Below are 22,821 nucleotides of genomic sequence, written 5' to 3'. Positions count from 1 at the left end.
CTGGAACAATTGGATAGTCATATGTAAAAGAAGAAAAATCAGACCCTTACCTTAACACCATATACAAAAATTAACTCAAAATCGATGAAAGATACAAACATAAGACCTAAAACTATAAAAATCTTAGAAGAAGTTATAGGGGAAAAGCTCTGTGACATTAAATTTGACAGTGATTTCTTGGATATGATGACAAATGTATAGACAACAGAAGAAAAAGTAGACAAGTTGAACTACATCAGAGTTAAAAGGTTTTGCGCATCAAGGGATATGATCGGCAGAATGAAAAGGCAATCCACAGAATGAGAGAAAATATATGTAAATCATAAATTGATAAGGGGTTAATATCAAGAATGTATAAAGAATTTTTATAACTTAACGCCAAAACACAAACAACCTGATTAAAAAATGGACAAAGGACTTAAGGAGATATTTCTCCAAGGAAGATATACAGATAACCAATAAGTACATGAAAAGATATTCAAAATGACTAATAATTGGGATATGCAAATCAAAATCATGAGATATCACCTCACAACCATTAGACTATGTACTATTAAAACAAACACATCAAACGATAACAGGAAATAACAAGTGTCAGTAAGATCATAGGAATATTAGAAACCTTCTGTGGTGTTGGCAGGAATATAAAATGGTGCAGCCACTGTGGGAAACATTATGATGGTTCTTAAAAATTGTTTAATAAAATTATCATATGATCCAGCAACTCCACTTTTAAGTTTATACCCAAAAGAATTGAAATCAGGGTTTCAAAGAGATATTTGAATAAGCATATTCATGATAACATTATTTGCAATAGCCAAAAGGTACAAACAGCCCAAATATCCATCAGTGGATAAATTAATAAACTACATGTGGTCTAAACATAGAATATTATTCAACCTTGAAAAAGAAGGAAATTATGACACATGCTACAACATGGATCAACCTTGGGACATTATGCTAAGTAAAATAAGTGAGTCACAAAAGTACAAACACTGTCAATTCCACTTGTATGAGATTCCTAGAGTAGTCACATTCACAGAAAGTGAATGGTAAAAGTGGAATGGTAGTTTACAGGGGCTGGTATGAGAGATGAGTCAGGAGTTACTATTTTAATGGGTACAGAGTTTGAATTCTGGAAGATGAAAAGAGTTCTGGAAATGATTGATGGTGATGGTTGCACAACACTGTGAATGTACATAATGCCCCTGAACTGCACACTTAAAAAGGGTTGAAATGGAGGGTACCTGGGTGGCTCCGTCAGTTGAGCATCTGATATTGACTCAGTCATGATTTCACTGTTCTGAATTCGAGTCCCACATCAGGTGAGCTCCGCTTCTCTCCTTCTCTCTCTCCCTCTCTCTCTCTCTCTCCTCTCTCTCTCTCAAAAGAAACAAACAAAAAACATTGAAATGGTAAATTTTTTGTTACATATTTTTCACCACAATTTTTTACTTAAAAAAAATCTTCAAATATCTGAAGGCTGCTATCATGACCCAATGGAATAATCTCTGGTGTAAAGACATCTATTTCTTTTTTTTTTTTTTTTTTTTTTTTTTTTTTTAATTTTTTTTTTTTTTTCAACGTTTATTTATTTTTGGGACAGAGAGAGACAGAGCATGAACGGGGGAGGGGCAGAGAGAGAGGGAGACACAGAATCGGAAACAGGCTCCAGGCTCTGGGCCATCAGCCCAGAGCCCGACGCGGGGCTCGAACTCACGGACCGCGAGATCGTGACCTGGCTGAAGTCGGACGCTTAACCGACTGTGCCACCCAGGCGCCCCAAGACATCTATTTCTTCAATTGTTCCTCAAGTGACATGAATGAAATCCATACATACCCCATTCTGGTCGCTCTGAATGTTCTCCAACCACCAATAGCCCATTTAATCCACACACAGGCCATAGACCTCAACATAACACTGACCAGTTAAGAACAGAAAAGCCTATCACCTCCTTCAATCTGTTTGCTAAACGATTAATAATACAGCCAAAGCTCCTACTAGTTCATCACACTGTTCATTCCTACAAAGCAAACTATGAAGCTAAACCTCTAAGTTCTTAACTGATATGCCACTGCTAAAACCTTTTTAGCTCTTAGAACTCTTTCAGTGATTAAAAGGAAAAAGCAAATACACAAACTATGCAAACTGACAAACAAAAAAAAGAATTTATTGGCACATTTAAATTTAATGGTGGGGACTTGAAGTGTGGCTTGATTCAGGAGTTCAAATGATGTCACCAGGTCTCAATTATTTCCTTATTTTTCTAGAACTCTGCTTTGCTCCTTGTGTTTTCTTTATTCTTAGATAGTCTCTATACCCATAAGATGCCTCCCAGTCTCTCCCAAGTTCATGGGTGGTGGAATAAAGCAACAGTATTGCTCCCAGCAATTCTGATCAAAGCATATTGCCATTCATGGCCTCTGATTGGGTCACGTTCCTGAACCAATCTCTGTGGCCAGATAATGCTGGTGCTGAGTGACTTATTTCCAGGTCATGTGTTCTGCCCCTGACCAGGGATGTTGTCAACTCCACTGAATCAGCCCATGGTCCAAAAGTGGAGAAGAGCTGATCCCTAGAGAATGCTCAGGTTAAGGTCACCTGTATGCTGAGGGGGTTTTGAGCAACAATAACTATAAAGTCAGCTACCCTTCAATAAGTCCAACTGAGTGTTTTAAAACTAGGATACATTGCCCTGTATTTATTCCTATTAAATACAATCTTATTAGAATCCTCTTGGAAAGTTATTTTGGGGATTCTAATTCTATCAAGCAGTGAATTCCTTGTTTGTCTCAACTGTATATGCTCAACAGTGTGATGAATGTGCCTTACAGATTTGATTGCACTCAATATTGAACAGATTATAATCATGTGTATATATGTATTATAAACATGTTATATAAGATGTAAACATGCTGTTAACACAGAGCTTCACAGCCCAACACCAAGATCTTCTTTCTGAGGTGACATTACCAGCATCTTTGGATGTGGTCATATAACCAGATACCAGGCCCATCACTGTCCTTAAGTGTGAGCCCTATTTTGGGGCCCAAAGACATCATTATCAACCTTTAAAAAATTCCTAGACTCCTAGGAGGGCTTCCAGCAGAGTAAATGTTCTGTGCAAAGTATGAATTCTTGATCTAGCCATCATCAAAAAGAGGCCTTCTTCTCTATTTGCTCCAGATTTCTCATATTTCCTAAACACAAACACACACATGCACAAAACAAAAGTAGTAGTAGCAAAGTATATATAGTGTCTAGTACATGCTATTCTCTGTTCTAAAAGCACATAGGATTAAGTATTAATTCACTTATTCCTGACAACAACTTTGTGACATATGTGGTTGTCGTCGTCATCATCATCATCATCTCCATTTTAGAAACAAGGAAACAGGCCCAGAGCAGGTAATTTCCCAAATTCACAGAGCTAGTTAGTAAAAACCAGGACTTGAACCCAAGGTGTGTGGCTGCAGAGTTCTTATGGCAGAGGGGACATTTGACCCTGACATCTCTCATCTCCTATTTCCAGCCCCCAGGCAAATGCGCAGGTGAGCCTGCTTTAAAAACACCACCACCTACAACAAATTTACTGTGGATGAATTAGGGAACCACTCACTTTACAAAGCAGCTTGTTGTCGTAAGTGAACCATTTGCAATAACAAGCTCCATCTGGGACAGGTCAACTGGTTAAAAAATCACTAATCACTTCCCAGAAGTACTGGGGCAGAGAAACCCAGCCAATAGGTTAGGATCACTGCCAACTAAAGATATATTAGAACTGTAAAGTATTTCTGGTGCAATGTCCACATTCATAGAAAAAACACAATTTAAAAATCTTTTCTTACATATATTTTCCCTGAATAATGGCTATGTATGGGGGGAAATTGTAAAAGTAGAAGGACTCTGCATAGCACCTCACTAAAGCTCCCAGCCCTTACGGTGCTCCCCTAGGGTCACTTGACCCACAGTTCTGTTGTCACTTTTGGCAGTACTATTAGTTGGTTCAATTGGTTTAGTCTTGCACAAAGGTATAGTACAGGTGGCTACCAAATTCAAAGCAATTGCATACAGGTCTCTTCTTTCTGGAAACAGCATGTCATGTAACCCCAGCTGGTTCAAATGAAGAAGTTTGCAGCAGAGATGCGGCAGGGTGGCAAGAATGGTGTTTGTTACCAAAGGGAGCCCAGTAAGAGCTGGTTCTGGGGAGGAGGAACATCCTGGTGGGAAAGCAGCAGCTACTATTAGACACTACACCAGGGAAAGGCAGAAAGAAATTCCCTACCTCTTTCCCTTCTCCCTACCAGTCTCTTGCCAGTGTCTCCTATGGGCAAGCCAAAGAGGGAGGGTACCTTGGTGAAGTAGTCAGCAAGCATCAGCCCTCAGGGAACACAGCTGAGGGGAATAGAGTGGAGAGGATGTCAGAAGAACAGAAAATAATGCAATATCTCTATCAGAGGTAGGTAAACTGATTCACTGAGTTTAACAAATTTATCATGTTTCAGATCAGAGGGGAGCCTAGAACCAACATGAGGGTCCCATTTTCCTTTCTAGTCTCACTGATTTTGAGAAGCCTGAAGGCCTAGAAAGAGTCACAAAATCTCAGAGGACATCTAATCCCTCAGACTCCTTCCCAATATATGGTAATGTTACAACATGACCCACAGGGGTCCACCTTTCTTCAGAAGCATTGAGGTTGCTTATAAGAGGATGACTCAGCCTCCTGCTCAGATTCATTAAAGAAGTTTTCATGAATCACTTGTATGTGCGATGTTGTGGGTGTTGTTATTCTTTCAGTGAATTTGCTGCACACACTAAGTGTATCTCTTTTTGATTCATGAAGGTGACTCATCTGAGGAAGTTGACCTGACCATGGTTTATCAGGCAGCTTCTAATGGAGATGTCAATGCTCTGACCTCAGTAATTCGTGAAGACCCTTCCATCCTAGAATGCTGTGACAGTGAAGGTGAGCTATTTATTCATTTTTGAAGCCTGCAGAATGTTCTTCTCTATTCTTTTAGAGATGGTCTTCAGAGGTGAGCACTGTTAAAATTACATCTAACAGGCCATTTGGTACTGGAGGGACAAGGAGTGGCTTGTCTTTAAATGATAGTCTTGGACACAAATCTTTCAATTTTTTTTACACCACTTCATGTAATTAATCTAGTTGATTTAGATTTATTTGCAACTTATTTGTATGAATGACTAAAGTAGATACACCAAGTAGTTAAAAAAGGAATATAGAAAGAGGGCTATTTTTGGTAGCAGTGGATGTTGGGGAAGTATGACTATTAAAGCCAGAAGCAAAGACCTGCTTCTCAGAAGATGGAGTAGATGTACTTGTTTCTCTATTCCTCCTGCTAAATATAACTAAAAATCCTGGATGTTGTATATAATATAAACATAAGAACACTCCCGAAGGTGGAGAGAAAATGACAGACCGGCTGGGACCATGTGACCCAAGGAATAACACTGTGGTAAGTTTCTTGGGTTTTCTTTTTTGCCTCTTATATCCCAACTTGGAGTTGAAGAATCCAACAGCTCAGAAGGGCCAACAGTCACAGACCAAAAATAAAAAAAAAAAGCCCCAAAAAAAGCCTGCCCTCTAGCCAAAGAACCAGGAAAGGGACCACATAGCAACACAGAAAACTTGTAGACAGTAATGAGTCTACTCCAACCAAACATCACACAAAAAACAGACAAATGAGAACCTGTGGCTTTAGGCTCATTATTCCAGCAAAGACCTAGTAGAGATCTTGGACCTCCACCCCAACTAGTGAGCCTCCCTCCCCCTAGTTGCCAGTACTCCCACCCAGTAATGAAGAATCTTCTCCCTCAAATATCAATGGAAGCTAAATAGGGAACTTGGACCTGGCAATAATAAGGTCACAAGTACATAACTTCTCCCCCTTTGGAGCATTGTCAGGGAAAGCCAGCTAAAATAGAGGGTTTAAGTAAGATTAAGCAACTCAACACAATATCCCAAATGTCCAGATTTCAATAAAAAACAATTTGTTATATCAAGAAACAGGAAGATCTCAAACTGAATGAAAAAAGATAACCAATAGATACAAAACTGAGATAATAGATGTTAGAATTACCTGACAGATTTTGAAGAGGTCATGAAAAAAAAAAAAAAAAACTTCAATGAACAATTACAAACATGCTTGAAACAAATGAAGAAATAGGAAGCTTAAACAAAGAAATAGATGATATAAAGAAGAACTAAATGGAAATTTTTTAAACTGAAAAATACAATAATCACAATTAAAAACTCCGTAAATAAACTCAGCAGCAGAGTGAGGAAGCAGAGGGAAAGGATCAACAAACTTAAAAATAGAATGATAGAAATGAGCCAATCTGAACAACTGAAAGAAAATAGGCCAAAAAAAAAAAAAGAGCATCAGGGACTTGTGGGATTATAACAAAAGTGTTTGGGTTTTTTTTTTTTTTAATGTTTATTTATTTTTGAGAGAGAGTGCAAGTGGGGAAGGAGCAGAGAGAGAGGGAGACAGAGGATCCAAAGTGGGCTCTGTGCTGACAGCAGAGAGCCCAGTGCAGGGCTCCAACTCATAAACCGTGAGATCATGACCTGAGCCAAAGACAGATGCTCAACCGACTGCCACCCAGGCACCCCATAATAAAAAGTTCTATCATTGTTTTTTCTGTCTTAGTACTTGTGTCATTAATGATTTTTAACCAGTGTACCTGTCCCATGAAGAGCTTGAGAATCCCTTATCATGACAGCAAAATGTTTTGTAAAGTGAGTAGTTGTCCCTAACTTATCAATAGTAGTTTTTTTGTTTATTTGTTTGCTTGTTTCTTTTTAAAGGAGATTTACTTGTACATCTGCTTCATGGCTAATAATGGGAAATGAGGAGAGACAAATGTTTGATACTACTTGTGTGATAAGTGCAAGAGCCAGACTGGGTTCAATCCTAGCTTGTCCTGCCTATGAGTGGAAGTGAAAATATATCTTAGAATTTGTGTGACACAGGCAAAGCAATGCTGAAGGAAATGTATGACACTAAATACATTCATTAGAAAAGAGGAAAAATATTAGTCAATAATGTAAGTTCTTACCCCAAGAACTTAAAAAAAGAACAAAATAAACCCAAAGGAAAGAACTAATAAAGAAAGAATAGAAATAAGGATAATTGAAAATAGACAACAGTAAAGAAAATCACTGAAGCAAGGAACTGATTCTTTGAAAAGATCAATAAAATTGACAAAATTCTAGCAATAAAAAACAGACAAAAAATGAAAGAAGTCACAAATGACCACTGTCAGGAGTGAAACCAAAGATATCACTATAGACCCTGCAGACATCTAACCAATAAAAAGGAATTACAAAAAACAAACAAACAAACAAAACCTCTACACCCATATATTTAACTATTTAGATTAAATGGGTCGATTCCTCCATAAAGATAAACTGCCACAACTTATCCAATAGGAAATAGACTATTTGAATGCCTCTACAAATATTAAGGAAAGTACATTCATTATTTTTAAATTCCCAGAAAAAGAAATGTTTGGGCCTAGATAGTTTCCCTAGAAACTCCTACAAAGTTTTAAATAATAGTTAACACCAATTGTAAATAATCTCTCCCAGAAAATATGGGAAGGAAACTCTTTTCAGTTATATTTATAAAGCTAGTATTACCCTGATATTAAAACCAGATGATATAAAAGATGATGTAAAAAATTAACCTAAAGACCAATCCTCCTCATGAATGTCGATAAAGAAAGCCTTAGTAAAATATTAGCAAATATAATTCAGTAATATATAACAAGATTTATATACCATGACCAAGTGGGATTTGTTGTAGGGATGTGTGGTTCAATATTTCAAAATCAATCAATGTAATCCACCATATTAACCAGCTAAAGAAGAAAAATCACACAATTATACCCATGAATGCAGAAAAGTATTTGACAAAATTTTACATACATTCATGATTAAAAACTCTCAGAAAAATAGGAACAGAGGGGAAATTCCTCAATTTGATAGAGTATCTATAAAACAAAAACAAAAAAACCAAAAACCTAGAGCTAACATTTTACCTAATGATTAAAAAGTCTGAATGCTTTACACCTAAGATCAGGAACAAAGCAAAAATGTCCACTCTTACTTATATTCAGCATAGTGGTGAAAGTTCTAGCTAGTACAAAAAGGCAAGAAAAGATAATAAAGGCATATCTATTTAAAATGAAAAACTAATAATGTCTCTTTTTGCACAGCTTGATTTTACACATAGAAAATACTAAGGAGGCTACCAAGAAAAACTTCTACAACTGAGTTCAGGATACAGGTCACAGGATATAAAATCAATCTAGAAAAACAAATTATATTCCTGTATACCAGAAATGAACACATGGAATCCACAATTAAAATTAAAATGCTATTTAAAATCACTCAACAAAGAATAGTTAGGTGTGAATATAACAAAATACATGTAAGACTTGTATACTGGAAATTATAAAATGCCAATGAAAGAAATCAAAGGAGATCTAAATAAATGGAGAGATATGCCATGCTCATGGATTAAAAGACTGAAGATAGCAAATATGCAGTGCTTTTCAAATTCATGTGCAGATTTAATGCAATTTCTATCAAACCCCAGCAAGATTTTTTGTAGATATATACAAAATTATCTAAAATTTATATAAAAAGGCAAAGGAAGTAGTATAGTTAAGTCAATTTTGAAAAAGAATAAAGCAAGCAGGAGAGCTTGGGAAGATGGAGGAGTATGAGGAAACTGAGCTCACCCCATCCCACATTTACAACTAGATTTCATCCATATCCAAGTCAATAAACTGGAGAATGATCCAAAGACTGGCAGAACAAATTTAAAAACTAAATATAGAGAAGAAACTGCACCTGAAAGTTTAGGAAGATCAGAAAGGGGGAAGGAAGCTACCTGCAGGAGGGAGGGAGTTGTGCACTGCAGGGAGAGGGCAGAGAAACAGGCCCTTGCACCAAGGTGATCACATGAGGAAGACTGATACCCACAATGTTTTTTCTTCAAAAACTAGAAGGGCTGAATTCTGTGAGTTTTTAAAAACAGTGGGACTTGGAGCCTGGAGCTTTAAAAGTCAGCTGACTCAGCTCTGGGTGAGCTGGGAGAGTGAATGATAGCTGGGTCTCTGCCCTTAAAGAGATAGTGGACTACATGGAGAGACAACAAAAAAACTGGAATTTACATAACACCAGGACACATGGGAGACAGATGTGTTCATACTGATTTCTGAGCACACTGGGGGACTTCTCTGAAAATGAGGGACTTGCAGGCACCATTTTCCTCCCCTGCCCCCCAGCATAAACACAGAGCCACCTGGGGTAGGTGGGGCTGCACAGACATTTATAGCTTTGGCCCAGGCTCAAGGCAAATTTTGTTAAAAGTACACACATGTCCCACCCAGCCACCAGGTGAACAACTGCTATCTAGAGCCCCGCCCAGCAACAGCACAGCACCCAGCCACACGCCCCCTGCCATGTAGTGCAGAGCTTGCAGCCACCACAGCAGTTGAGGTGATCCAGCATAGGCCTAGTGGCCCAACACAAATTTTGCTAATACTGCCACCCTGCTCCCAAGTTCCCCAGGGATCATGCACCCTCAGAGCTGCTCTGCCTGGGTCCACTAACATCACAGAGAGCTAGCACAGTCCACAGCAGGCAGAGTCAGTGCAGACAACTGTACTGAAAAGAAAAGTGACTCAGATGCAATAGCAAGGCATAAGCAGCACACATAGGATACTCTCCTGAAGTGCCAGGTCTTGATGAACGGGGGGCACTACACTGCAGGGCACTCCAGGGCCTCCTTTTCATAAAGTTACTACTTTCAATAACAAAAGACATAGCTGACATTCTTAAGACACAGAAACAGACACAGAGAGCTAGACAAAATGAGGAGACAGAGAAATTCATCCCAACTGAAAGAACAGAACAGGGCCAGAGCCAGAGATCTAAATGAAACATTTTTAAGTAACAATGCCTGATAGAGAATTTAAAGCAATAATCATAAGAATACTCAGTGACTCCATTAAAGATAGTAACATTTGGGGGCGCCTGGGTGGCGCAGTCGGTTAAGCGTCCGACTTCAGCCAGGTCACGATCTCGCGGTCCGTGAGTTCGAGCCCCGCGTCGGGCTCTGGGCTGATGGCTCAGAGCCTGGAGCCTGTTTCCGATTCTGTGTCTCCCTCTCTCTCTGCCCCTCCCCCGTTCATGCTCTGTCTCTCTCTGTCCCAAAAATAAATAAACGTTGAAAAAAAAATTAAAAAAAAAAAGATAGTAACATTTGTATTACAGGAGCCCCAGAAGAAGAAGAGAGAAAAGGGGGCAGAAATTTTCTTTGAAGAAATAATAGCTGAAAACTTTCCTTATCAGTGAAGAAAGGAGATATTTGTATCTAGGAAGCATAGAGAATTCCCATCAAAATCAACAAACTAAGATGTATGATAACATTTACAAAATATAGTGATAAAGAAAAAATCTTAAAAGCAGCAAGACAGAAGAAGTCAGTAACCTACATGGAAAAGCCCAAAAGGCTCATGGGAGATTTCTCAACAGAAACTTTGCAAGACAGAAGGGAATGGCATAATATGTTCAAAGTGCTGAATGGGAAAAATCTGCAGCCAACAATACTCTATCCAGCAAAGCTATCATTGAGAACAGAAGAAGAGATAAAGCATTTCTGAGACAAACAAAACCTTTCATGATCACTAAACCAGCCCTGCAAGAAATATTAAAGGTGACTCTAAATGAAAAAGAGACCAAAAGTGACAGTATAAAGGCAGGAAACACAAAAGCAGTAAGTGAATATTTCTGTAAAAAAAAAAAAAGTCAAAAAACTCACAAAAACAAAGGATGTAAAATATAGTAACATATATCTAAAAGGGGGAGGAGAGGGGAAAAGAATGGATTTAAACTTAAATGACCATCAAATTAATATAGACTCCTATATGATATGCATAAGAGGTTATAAACAAACCTATATATCAAACCATATATCAAAAGCCACTAATAAACATACAAAGTATAAAGAGAAACAAATCCAAATATATCACTAAAGAAAATCAGCAAAACATGAGAGAAAGACAAGAAAAGATCAGAGAAAATCTTCAGAAACAACTACAAAACAAGAAATAAAAAGGCAATAAATACATATCTATCAGTAATTACTTTGAATGTAAATGGACTAAACACTGCAATCAAAAGACTTAGGGCAATAGAATGGATAAAAAACCACACAAGACCCATCTATATGTTGCCTACAAGAGACTCTTTTCAGACCTAAAGACACCTGCAGAGTGAAAAATGACGGGATGGAGAAACATCTATCATGCAAATAGATGTGAAAAGAAAGCCAAAGTAGCAGTACATATATCAGACAAACTAGACCTTAAAACAACGATTGGGGGCACCTGAGTGTCTCAGTCAGTTAAGCGTCCAACTTCAGCTCATGACATGATCTCACAATTCATGGGTTCGAACCCCAGATTGTGCTCTGTGCTGACAGCTCAGGGCCTAGAGCCTGCTTCGGATTCTGTGTCTCCTTCTCTCTCTGCTGCTCCCCCACTCACACACTGTCTCTCTCTGTCTCTCAAAAATAAATATTAAATAAATAAATAAATAACTGTAACAACAGATAAAGGACACTATATAATAATAAAAGGGACAAGCCAACAAGAAGATGAAACAATTATAAGTATTTACACACCCAACATAGGAGCAACCAAATACATAAGACAGTTACTAACAAACAGAAAGGAACTGATTGATAATAATACAATAATACTAGGGTATGTTAACCCCACTTACATCAATGGACAGATCATCTAAACAGAAAATAGGAAATAACGGCTTTGAATGACACACTGGACCAGATGGATTTAACAGATATATTTAGAACATTACATTCTAAAACAGCAGAATACCCATTCTTCTCAAGTGCACATGTAACATTCTCCAGAAAAGATCACATATTAGGCCAAAAAACAAGTCTTAACAAATTCAAGAAAATCAAAGTCATACCATATGTCTTTTCTGACCCCAATGCTATGAAACTAGAAATCAACCACTAGAAAAAATCTGGAAGGACCAGAAATACATGGCAGTTAAATAACATGCTATTTTTTTAAATAACATGCTATTAAACAATGAATGGGTCAACCAGGAAATATAAGAAGAAATTAAACAGTACATGGAAACAAATGAAAATTAAAACACAGTGATCCAAAGCCTTTGGGATGCAGCAAAAATGGTTGCTATAAGTAGCAACACAGTTCTACCTCAAGAAGCAAGAAAAATCTCAAATAAACAACCTAGCCCTACATCAAAGGGAGCTAGAAAAAGAATAATAAACAAAACCTAAAGCCACTAGAAGGAAGGAGAGGATAATAATAAAGATTAGAGAAGAAATAAATGATATAGAAACTAAAAAAAAAAAAAAAGACAATAGAACAAATCAATCAATCAATCAATAAATAAATAAATAAATAAATAAATAAATAAATAAATTGATAAACCTCTAACCAGACTTACCAAGAAAGAATGTGAAAATAGTCAAGTAAAATAATAAATGAGAGAGGAGAAATAACAACAAACACCTCAGAAATACAAACAATTGTAAGAGAATATTATGAAAAACTATATGCCAACAATTTGAACACAGAAGAAATAAATTCCTAGAAACATATAAACTACCAAAACTATAACATAAAGAAACAGAAAATTTGAAAAAACCAATAACAAGCAAAGAAATGGAATCAGTAATCAAAAAACTCCCAACAAACAAATATCTAGGACCAGAGGGCTTCACAGGCAAATTCTACCAAACATTTAAAGAAGAGTTAATACCTATTCTTCCCAAACTGTTCCCAAAAATAGTAAAGGAAAGAAAACTTCCAAATTAATTCTATGAAGCCAGCATTATACTGATACCAAAACTGGATAAAGACACCATTAAAAAAAAGAGAACTATAGGCCAGTATCCCTTATGAACACAGATGCAAAAATCTTTAATAAAATACTAGCAAACCTAATTCAATAATACGTTAAAAAAAATCATCCACAATCAAGTAGATTTATTCCTGGGTTGCAAGGATGATTCAATATTCACAAATTAATCAACATGACACATCACATCCAATAAGAGAGAATAAGAACCATATGATCATTTCAGTAAGATTCAGGAAAAGCATTTGACAAAGTACAATACCCATTCATGATAAAAACCCTCAACAAAGTAGGTTTAGAGGGAACATACCTCAACATAATGAAGGCCATCTGTGAAAAACCCACAGCTAACATTGTCCTCAATGGGGGAAAACTGAGACCTTTTCCCCTAAGGTTAGGAATAAGACAAGAATGTCCATTCTCACCACTTCTATTCAACATACTACTGGAAGTCCCAGCTACAATGATCAGAAGAGTAAAAGAAGTAAGGTATCCAAATCAGTAAGGAAGAAGTAAAACTTTTATTATTTGCAGATGACGCAATACTATATATAGAGAGAGAAAACCCAATAGACTCCACCAAAAAACTTCTAGAACTGATACATGATTCAGTAAAGTCACAGGATACAAAATCAATGTGCAGAAGTCTATTGAATTTCTCTACGACAATAATGAACAGCAGAAAGAGAAATTAAGATAGCAATCCCACTTACAATTGCATCAAAAACCATAAAATACCTAGGAATAAACCTAACCAAAGAGGTGAAAGACCTATACTCTGAAAATTATAAAACACTGATGAAAGAAATTAAAGATGACACAAAGAAATGGAAAGACATTCCATGCTCATGGACTAGAAGAACAAACATTGTTAAATGTCCATACTATCCAATGTAATTGACACATTTAATGCAATCCCTATCAAAACACCAACAGCATTTTTCAGAGAATTAGAACAAACAACTGTAAAATTTGTATGGAACCGCAAAAGACCCTAAATAACCAAAGCAATCTTGAAAAAGAAAAGCATAGTTGGGGGCATCACAATTCTGGAGATGGAGATTAGAGTGCACTCCTCATGATGAGCACCAGGTCATATACAGAAGTGTTGAATCACTATATCGTACACCTGAAACTAATATACTGTATGTTAACTAACTGGAATTAAAAATGTTAAAAAAAAAAAAAAAAGAATAAACTGGGAGGAATCAGTCTTCCAAAATTCAAGACCTATTATGTGGCTACAGAAATCAAGACTATGTGGTAACGGCTGAGGGACAGACATAGATTAATGGAAAAGAACAAAGAATTCAGAAATAGACTCACACAAATATACTCAACTGATCTCTGACAAAGGTGCAAATGTAATTCAGTGGAAGAAAGCCTCTTCAACAAACAGGGCTAGAGCAATTCAACACCCTCCAAAACAAAGAAAGAAAGAGGGAGGGAGGGAGAGAAGGAAGGAGGGAAGGAAGGAGAGAAGAGAGAGAGGAAGAAATAAAGAAGGAACTGTTGCCACTATTCAAGACATAGTGCTTCATTGCTGCTTTTACCCAACGAGTATTAGAAAGGAGAGATTTGTAGAGAAACTGGGTTGCCAGCTGTAATCTTGCAATGAGAACAGCAGCCCCACAATTTGTCCATTTCGAGTACCTTGCAGCGCACTCTAAGAATATGTTATCAATGAAAAGCATGTAAACAAGTCTCAGCTTGGCAAAGAATTGTGTCCGAGGTTTGATTTCTTCACCTGAAGAGTGTGAAGCACCTGGATTCTGCCTCACCAGGCTGGCTTGTTCCAACAGGTCTACGAGTTAATCAGAATGTGTAATTTCATCTGTTTTTCTTCAGAAAGAAAACCCACAAAGAACCAGATGCCTTGGCCTATATTACTAACCAAAACAGAGAAGTGTTCCAATAAAGGTTGACCCTTTTCTTAAGAATGTGTGTAACCCAAGGCTAGGCAACCATCACTGCCCTTTATCATCTACCATCTCTAATAAAAATATGCTGCACCTGTCTGCCTGGCTGGAGTTGCCTTCCAAACACTTCCAGATTCTACATTGTTCAAACCAGGTTAGGAAAAACCTGTCATGTCCTAAATGGTGCTGATTCTCATGGTAATAATGAGGATTTTTTAATCATTGGCACAAATTGTTTTAATCAATGAATTACTGCAAAATTACAGAAGATTTAATACAGCCATTAAGAAAATACATAGTTTACATAAATGTAGCAACAATCATCTTCATTTCTCTTCAGTCTCATATAGTTCAACAGCTGAATTTGTGTTGTGGCCAGTTCCTTTATTTGCAAAGAGCATAATAAGTGAACAGGCAAATAAAGCCTGCTAATAAATTTCAGAAGTCAAATATTTTTATAAAGACTGTTGAAATGTCTCATTCCAGGATGTACACCCTTGATGCATGCAGTTTCTGGACGTCAAGTGGACACAGTGAAGCTGTTGTTGAAGATGGGGGCCAATATTAACATGCAGGATGCTTATGGCCGCACAAGTCTATGCCTGGCAACCTATCTGGTACTGATTATGTCTGTGGTGTCTGTCAAGGAGTGGGGAGGGCTTAGTGTGGTGTTATGGTGTCCCCTTGCAGAAAAGTATTCTTGGACTTATGCTAATGGAAATAAAACTTGAAGCTTTGCTCCAATCATCTCTGACACTTGTAGCACTACTAAGAGCTATTTTTGTGGATCTAAGACATTTTGGATCTTCCTAACAATCTTCTAAGATAGAGGTGATTTTGCCATTAGAAAAATATTATTGAGGTACCTGGATGGCCCAGTCATTTAGGCATCTGACTCTTGATTTCATCTCAGGTCAAGATCTCACAGTTCGTGGGATCAAGCCCCACATCTGGCTTCACGCTGACAGTGCAGAGTCTGCTTGGGATTCTCTCTCCCCTCTCTCTCTGCCCCTTCCCCCATTCTTTCTCCCCCCATCTCTGTCAAAATAAGTAAATAAACATTTTTTTAAAAGAAAAATATTATTTTCCATTTTAACAGCAGAATTTGCCTTGCAGCATTTCTGGACTTACTTGGTACTCTTTTTAAGAACCCACTCCTGGGGTGCCTGGGTGGCGCAGTCGGTTAAACGTCCGACTTCAGCCAGGTCATGATCTCGCAGTCCGTGAGTTCGAGCCCCGCGTCAGGCTCTGGGCTGATGGCTCAGAGCCTGGAGCCTGCTTCCGATTCTGTGTCTCCCTCTCTCTCTGCCCCTCCCCCGTTCATGCTCTGTCTCTCTCTGTCCCAAAAATAAATAAACGTTGAAAAAAAAAAAAAAAAAAAGAACCCACTCCATTAATACCCTGAGTGGGTGGTAGCATTTGAAGCTGCAGGTAACATTGTGGGGTAGGATCAGCTAAGTGGAAGCTAGAGGATGAGAAATATGGGGAATGCTGGGAAATGTCGGGGGTAGGAGTAGGGGAGAAATACCAGACTATTCAGGGGCAATACCAAGCATAGGACTCAACCCACAATCAGTACTCAATTTAAAAATTGTTGGGGCACCTGGGTGGCTCAGTCGGTTAAGCGTCTGACTCTTGATTTCAGCTCAGGTCATGTTCTCATGGTTTGTGAGTTAAAGCCCTGTGTCAGACTCTGTGCTGACAGCATTGAGCCTGCTTGGGATCCTCTCTCTCCCTCTCTCTGTGCCCCTCCCCCTACCTCCTCTCTGTCTCTCTAAATAAACAAACAAACAAACAAATAAATAAATAAATAAATAAATAAATAAATAAAAATTGTATAGAGCCAGTCCTCATCAAGAGATTTCAGTTTAGCATTTCCCAACATTGGGTAAGCTTGGTAAGCCTTACTGAAAACGTTCAAGCCCCTCTCTTTTCAAATCCTCCCTGCATTCCTTCTAGGAAACCCCAGAGCTACTTTGAGTCTATGTCAAGCAAGTTCTTCTTAGTGCCACATGTGGGTCATCATTCTCCTTCACCTCTAATGAGGCTCCCAGAAATCTTCACCATAACTACTGTTGCAGCCAAAGTAGATTCTTGGATTTGCTCTTGCTGCCCACTGACAGTGGTGGATTCATCCTGGGCAAGCCCCACGGTGTCCTGAAACTGCCTTGCTGAAATAGGACTCTTCCCTTTCCCAAATACCACACCTTCCTGCCACAATCTAACATAGATTGCATGAGGCATTGCCCAATTATCACAGAGATTTTTTTTTTAGCAACTACTTTTCCTTTTTCTATTTGCATGCCCTCTTTCTCTAGGACTTAGATTTAAACTGGAAAGAATTTTTTTGAAGTGTTGGAATACTTGTTTCAAACGTACTTTCCAGGAATACACACTAGCCCTCCTGAGTCACACACTGGGAGCAGACAGGGTAGTGGATGGGAAGGAGATGTCTATGCAGACAAACCTCCTGGGCAATTTTTATACCCACCCAAGTTTGAAAACCATTGGTCTATGACTAGTAGGTGAAGTGTCATATCTCTGAGAGACACAGGAATGCCCTCCCAGGCCCCTTCCCTTTTGCACATGTCTTAATAATTGCTCCTGCTATGGCTTTTTACAGCAAGTATCCTGTAGATCACAGTGAATAGTGAGCCTAGAGAGGTGCCACCTTTGCAGACAAGTCTTTCTAGGAATGCATTCAAAGGAGCTACATGAAGGAAGTATGCTTGCATGACAGCATGTGGCATCACCCTCTTATTGATGCCCCCACTTCTTTGTGGCAACCCAAGCAAGGACCCCTCCCTATTCCTTCTGAGGTTCCCTGAGAAGGGGGTGGGTGGTCCTGGGGATTGCACTGTGGAGCCCACCAACCCCTTCTGGCAATGTTTGAATTCAAGTATTGAAGAGAAACTTGGCAAAGGGCGTACTTAGCAACTTAGTGTCCATCACAGCTCCAAACTCAGTATACACATACACTTACCATGGATGTGTAACCTTAGACACATCACCTCACCATTTTGTGTCTCCTTCCTCATTTGTAAAATGTAGTGGAAATACTATCCTACACTTATCACAATTGAAGGAGAAACACATGCGGAATCATCCAGCACACAGTAAATAAAAAAATGTACTTGTTGATTCTGAATAGTGACCACTGGTTTCAAGTGTATTCAGTGATTTTTCTGATTTCTTTTCTGAAGAAAAAAAGAAAACCACATACACATAATTCCAGGAAATGTTGCAAGATGATAAAAATGTTTCAAACCCTCCCCCATCAGGAGATTTGTTTTTCAATAAGTGTAAAACTTAGGCAACTCTAAAATTTGTTCAGTATGCCTTTCTTTTGGGTTTCTTTGTCATATTTTTTCCTTTTAATCAGAGATCTTGATGACTTGGACATTAGAAACTAAAACCAGATTTAATACATTAGTAAATTATAACTTAAGACTGAAAAACATTTGCTTCTACTTAAGACTTATATATTATTGGTCAATTCAAAACCATATTCAATATTATAACCTACGAATGTGCTTTTATTAAAAGATTTTTTCCAGACTTTCCAGAACCAAAAAGTTCTTTTCTTATTATCTTTCTTCTCCATTCATTTAGTAACATTTTGATTTTCATTGCTTTCAGTATTTTTTTATTTTTTATTTTTTAATGTGTATTCATTTTTGAGAGAAAGAGACAGAGTGTGATTAAGGGAGGGGCAAACAGAGAAGGGAGACACAGAATCCAAAGCAGGCTTCAGGCTCAGAGCTGTCAGCACAGAGCCCAACACGGGGCTTGAATTCACAAACGGTGAGATCATGACCTGAGCTGAAGCTGGACACTTAACTAACTGAGCCACCCAGGAGCCCCCCATTGCTTCCAGTATTGTGAGAGGAAATCTTCAGTCATTTTTCTCTTCTGATGGGGTAGTCTTGAAGTTTAGCTATAAAGGAATGAAGGCAGAACAGAGAGTTATCATATATATTATTCTTTGTAATAATGGCTTCATCTACTTATATATCTAATTATAACTGAAGGAGTAACCCCAATGGTTCTGGATGAATGTAGGAAGCATTCTGCTTGGCCAAACTTGGTTATCAGTAGGGCTGGGTCAGAACAGAAAGGGAGGGAGGACTAGCCTGTGATTATATCTGCCCTTTGAAATGAGAGATAGTGGGGAAATGACCCAGCTGTAAGTGCTAACCAAGAAGGGGACAAGCATGAGATGTAGCAATGCCACTCTCAATCTGGAGAATTAGTGGACAGCAGGGAGTTCACATAAAGCTTCTTAGGGAATTCATAGTGGGTGAAGCCCAGCAACAGGGAACCCTTAGAGGGTCCTGGTGATACCCCCATATTCAGCATCAGACATATCAGTCAACAAGATGGCAGGGTCCCAGCCATTGGATTATGGCTTAGACTAGGATTCTAGACATTGGGAGGGAGACTGACTAGAATAAGAAAAATATTATCCTTGTGGTTACTAGAAAGAGAACTTGGAAAAGAGGACCAAAGCCTGTTTATCAGATATAGATAAACTGAGGCACAGAGTGGAGGCTGGGACTCAAGAATGATATAGGAGTACAGTTTTTGGAATTGGACCATGGCACCCACGTCAGACCACTGACAAGCATGATTTGAAGCTAAGCCTACAGAATGCGAGGTTAGAACTACCACATGCCATATTGATCCCTAGGAACTGCGTATAAAAGTGGAATATCAGCAAGTAAGAAATGGGGAATGGGAGACAGAAGAGAGAGTCTAGGAATCCATCTATACCCGACAGGGTAAAGGTCCTCCAGAGTACTCAGGAACCCATATGTCAAGGTCTGCAGCTTTCCGCTGAAGTTGAGGTTGTGATCCTTAACCACTTCAAATCAAACAAAACATATTTATAGCCACACCAAAGAAAAAAGAGAAAGAAAACTGGAGAGAGTTTGTTGGTCTGTTATACCAGGCTGTGTTATATAATGACACAGTTGCTCTTATATTTCAGGGTTGGCTAGAAGGTTGTGTGAGTCTGCTCAGGAATGGTGCCAAGCACAATATCCCGGATAAAAATGGCCGTCTGCCACTGCATGCTGCCACTGCTGAGCCTGATGTGAGGTAAGTAGCCAGGTTCACACAATCCTCACATTTGGAGAGACTTAACTTGGATTAGAAGGTCACCTAATTAACCCTCTGAGGTGAATAAAGAAAAAGCCCATCCATTTTTTTTTACATTGCAGCAGATAGGACCTCATCTCAGTGAATCAAAATATCCTGGAAGAATCTTAAACTCTAATCTCATTCCTCTCCTGTTTAATAAATTAAAAAGAAAAACCCTTTCTCCTACACTCTGATTTAAGAAATGCTATTTTTCATCATCTGAATTCACATATTCATCCATTCAATTAGTCATTTATTGATTCAGTCACTGTCGAGTGCTTATCATGGACCAAGTGCTCCTCTAGGCCCCAGTGGTTGCCAGTAAGCACAACAGCGTCTCTGACCTCACAGAGGTTACATTCTAGTGAAGGAGCTAAGCAGCACTCTAGTAAACAAATAAATAGGGTAATTTTAAAATAAATAGGATAATTTCAAATAGTGGGGAGGGGAGTGGAAGAGCACTGACTGGGCAGAAAGATTAATGTCTCAAGTCAGAGTCACGCCAACATTTATGGGTTGGAAGGAGGCAAGGGACTCAGTAAAGGAGAGAGACAGGGGAACCAGTGGGTTAGAAGGAAAACCAGGCCTGTGAGCTTCTGGGAGCTGTGTGAAGAAATATACACAAATAAGTTGGATGATCAAGAAGGTCACATTTTTGTAAGACAATTGAGCAACAAAGGAAAAAGTTTTGTCCAGACCAAGTGTAGCTTCCCCAATCCTCTGTGTCTAAAAGTCCTTGGTGTCCAATCTTTTGAAAGCCCCTTGGAGCAGCCAATAATAGCATTTCCCAGTGTGGTATCAGCAACATTCTGGGCACTTCCTTAACCTCCCTAGCACAGAACATGCCTCTGACAGGAATTTAGCATTCCCCAGAGCTAGGCACAGGCCAGCACCACAGGGTGTGCCTCATCATCTGGGAGCCTCATCCTCTAGACCCTGAATTCAGAACTAACATGAGGGGCTCTGAGGGGGTTCATGAGACCAAGGCCTCTTCCAGGTTGAGAGGTAACAGGATTTCTTCATTTCATTCTGTTTTACACCAAAAGGGTTTGGGAAATTCCAGAACTATTCCCAACCAAGCATTGCCTCTTATTATCATTGGATTATATCCAGGAATAATAGAAAACTAGGATTTACTCAAAGCCCAACAAAACAAGGAAGTTTAGAGAAGAAACAGCAAGCTCAGAGCTAACAATCAATAGACATCATAAAGAGATGACTCCCTTTTGATGAATTGGGATAAAGAAAGAATGACTTTTCTAGACAACCCACAAAAATATTTAGTCACAAAATCATACTGTTATCCCAAGAATAATGTTCCAAATATATGTTTAAAATGTACCTTTAAGACTATTCTACCTTGATTTACTCTACTTGGTATACCAGCCTCACTGAGTGGTCATTTCAAAATCTGCCTGATTCCGGAAGGTAAATACCGGCTTTTGTTATGGTGATTATAACTTTTGTAACAAATAAAACCCAAAGCTTCAGTTTTTTAACACAATAAAAGCTTTGTCCCAGTTAGGTGTTCCTGGATTGGAGGGTGGCTCCCCTCCATATGGTAACTCAGAGACCTAAGTTTCTTCCATCTTGTGGCTTCTCTTTGTTCAGTCTGGGGATGGGGAAAGAGTAGTATGAAGAAGTCTCCCCACCTTATTTCTTTAAAATCTCAGCTTTTGATTCAATTCACTTCTGCTCACATTCTTTTTTTTTTTTTTTTTTCAACGTTTATTTATTTTTGGGACAGAGAGAGACAGAGCATGAACGGGGGAGGGGCAGAGAGAGAGGGAGACACAGAATCGGAAGCAGGCTCCAGGCTCTGAGCCATCAGCCCAGAGCCCGACGCGGGGCTCGAACTCACGGACCGCGAGATCGTGACCTGGCTGAAGTCGGACGCTTAACCGACTGCGCCACCCAGGCGCCCCTCTGCTCACATTCTTTTAATAAGGACTAGTCATTTACCACACTGGTCATGTACCACCCTGTGTTTAAGGAGTACTTGGGAATATAGAATCCACCTCCCAACCATGACTCCAACCTAAGAAAAGGGTTCATGAATTTTGCTGAAAAGCTGTCTCTGTCATCAGGCCATTGCACCTGAGGGGTGAACTAAGACTTCTCAGTCAAAAGCATGCTTGATGTTAATTTGGCCAATTGATTAGGCTCATCATTTCAAATCACTACAGTGATAAATTAAAAACCAATCCAACTGTATTTCCTCTTCTGTGGACATATTAGTCTATTTCATATTATGCCCAGCAGTGTCCCTAGACTCTCTAGGATCTACATTACATCACTATAACTGAGATAACACAGAGTTGTGGTTTCCCCTTTTCTTGAAATTATACCTAGTGACCCAGCCACCACCTTCAGAAAAGCTAAAGCCAGAAAAATAAACATCCTTCTGTGTGCTGATGATATGGTTTTATTGTCCTAAATGGACATTTAGCTGATTCTGGAAGATAAAATCCTCCTTTATTTATGATAATACTAGCTGTGGCAACTAGGAAAACCCAAAGATTAAGATTAACTATTCCAAAACCAAAATCATCATTTCTGGTAAATGTTCTCCAAAAATGAATCGTGTGAAACCTTAACAACCCATATAGCAAAGCAACTGGCTTTGTTACCTAGAGAACATTTAGAAACTAGCTTGCCTTAAAAAATTCCCTATGGCATTACATTGCTTAAAATTAGATATTTTATCATTCGTTTATGAGAAATTTTATGACCATGGCAGTGTTTGATAGCATCTGCATTCAGTGTTTCAAGCAGAAAGTAGCCAAGCAATGTCCTAT

The 22,821-nt window shown here is 38.6% G+C and overlaps 1 protein-coding gene across 2 annotated transcripts in view; it reads left to right on the top strand.

Annotated features, from left to right (window-relative positions):
- The window catches only part of ANKRD55 (ankyrin repeat domain 55), a 95,956-nt gene that overhangs the window by 23,124 nt on the left and 50,011 nt on the right, over positions 1 to 22,821 (top strand). Inside the window, exons 2-4 of one of the 2 annotated variants that reach the window (XM_032593157.1) lie at positions 4,845 to 4,967; positions 15,368 to 15,498; positions 19,872 to 19,981. In XM_032593157.1, coding sequence (XP_032449048.1) covers positions 4,845 to 4,967; positions 15,368 to 15,498; positions 19,872 to 19,981 — 364 coding nt within the window. Of the gene's footprint in view, positions 1 to 4,843; positions 4,968 to 15,367; positions 15,499 to 19,871; positions 19,982 to 22,821 lie in introns of those variants that run through there. The other variant, XM_032593156.1, reaches the window with a different exon arrangement.

This window comes from Lynx canadensis, chromosome A1, assembly GCF_007474595.2.
Source record: "Lynx canadensis isolate LIC74 chromosome A1, mLynCan4.pri.v2, whole genome shotgun sequence".
In the NCBI taxonomy this organism is placed as follows: domain Eukaryota; kingdom Metazoa; phylum Chordata; class Mammalia; order Carnivora; family Felidae; genus Lynx; species Lynx canadensis.
This window is presented reverse-complemented; position numbering and strand designations above follow the sequence as displayed.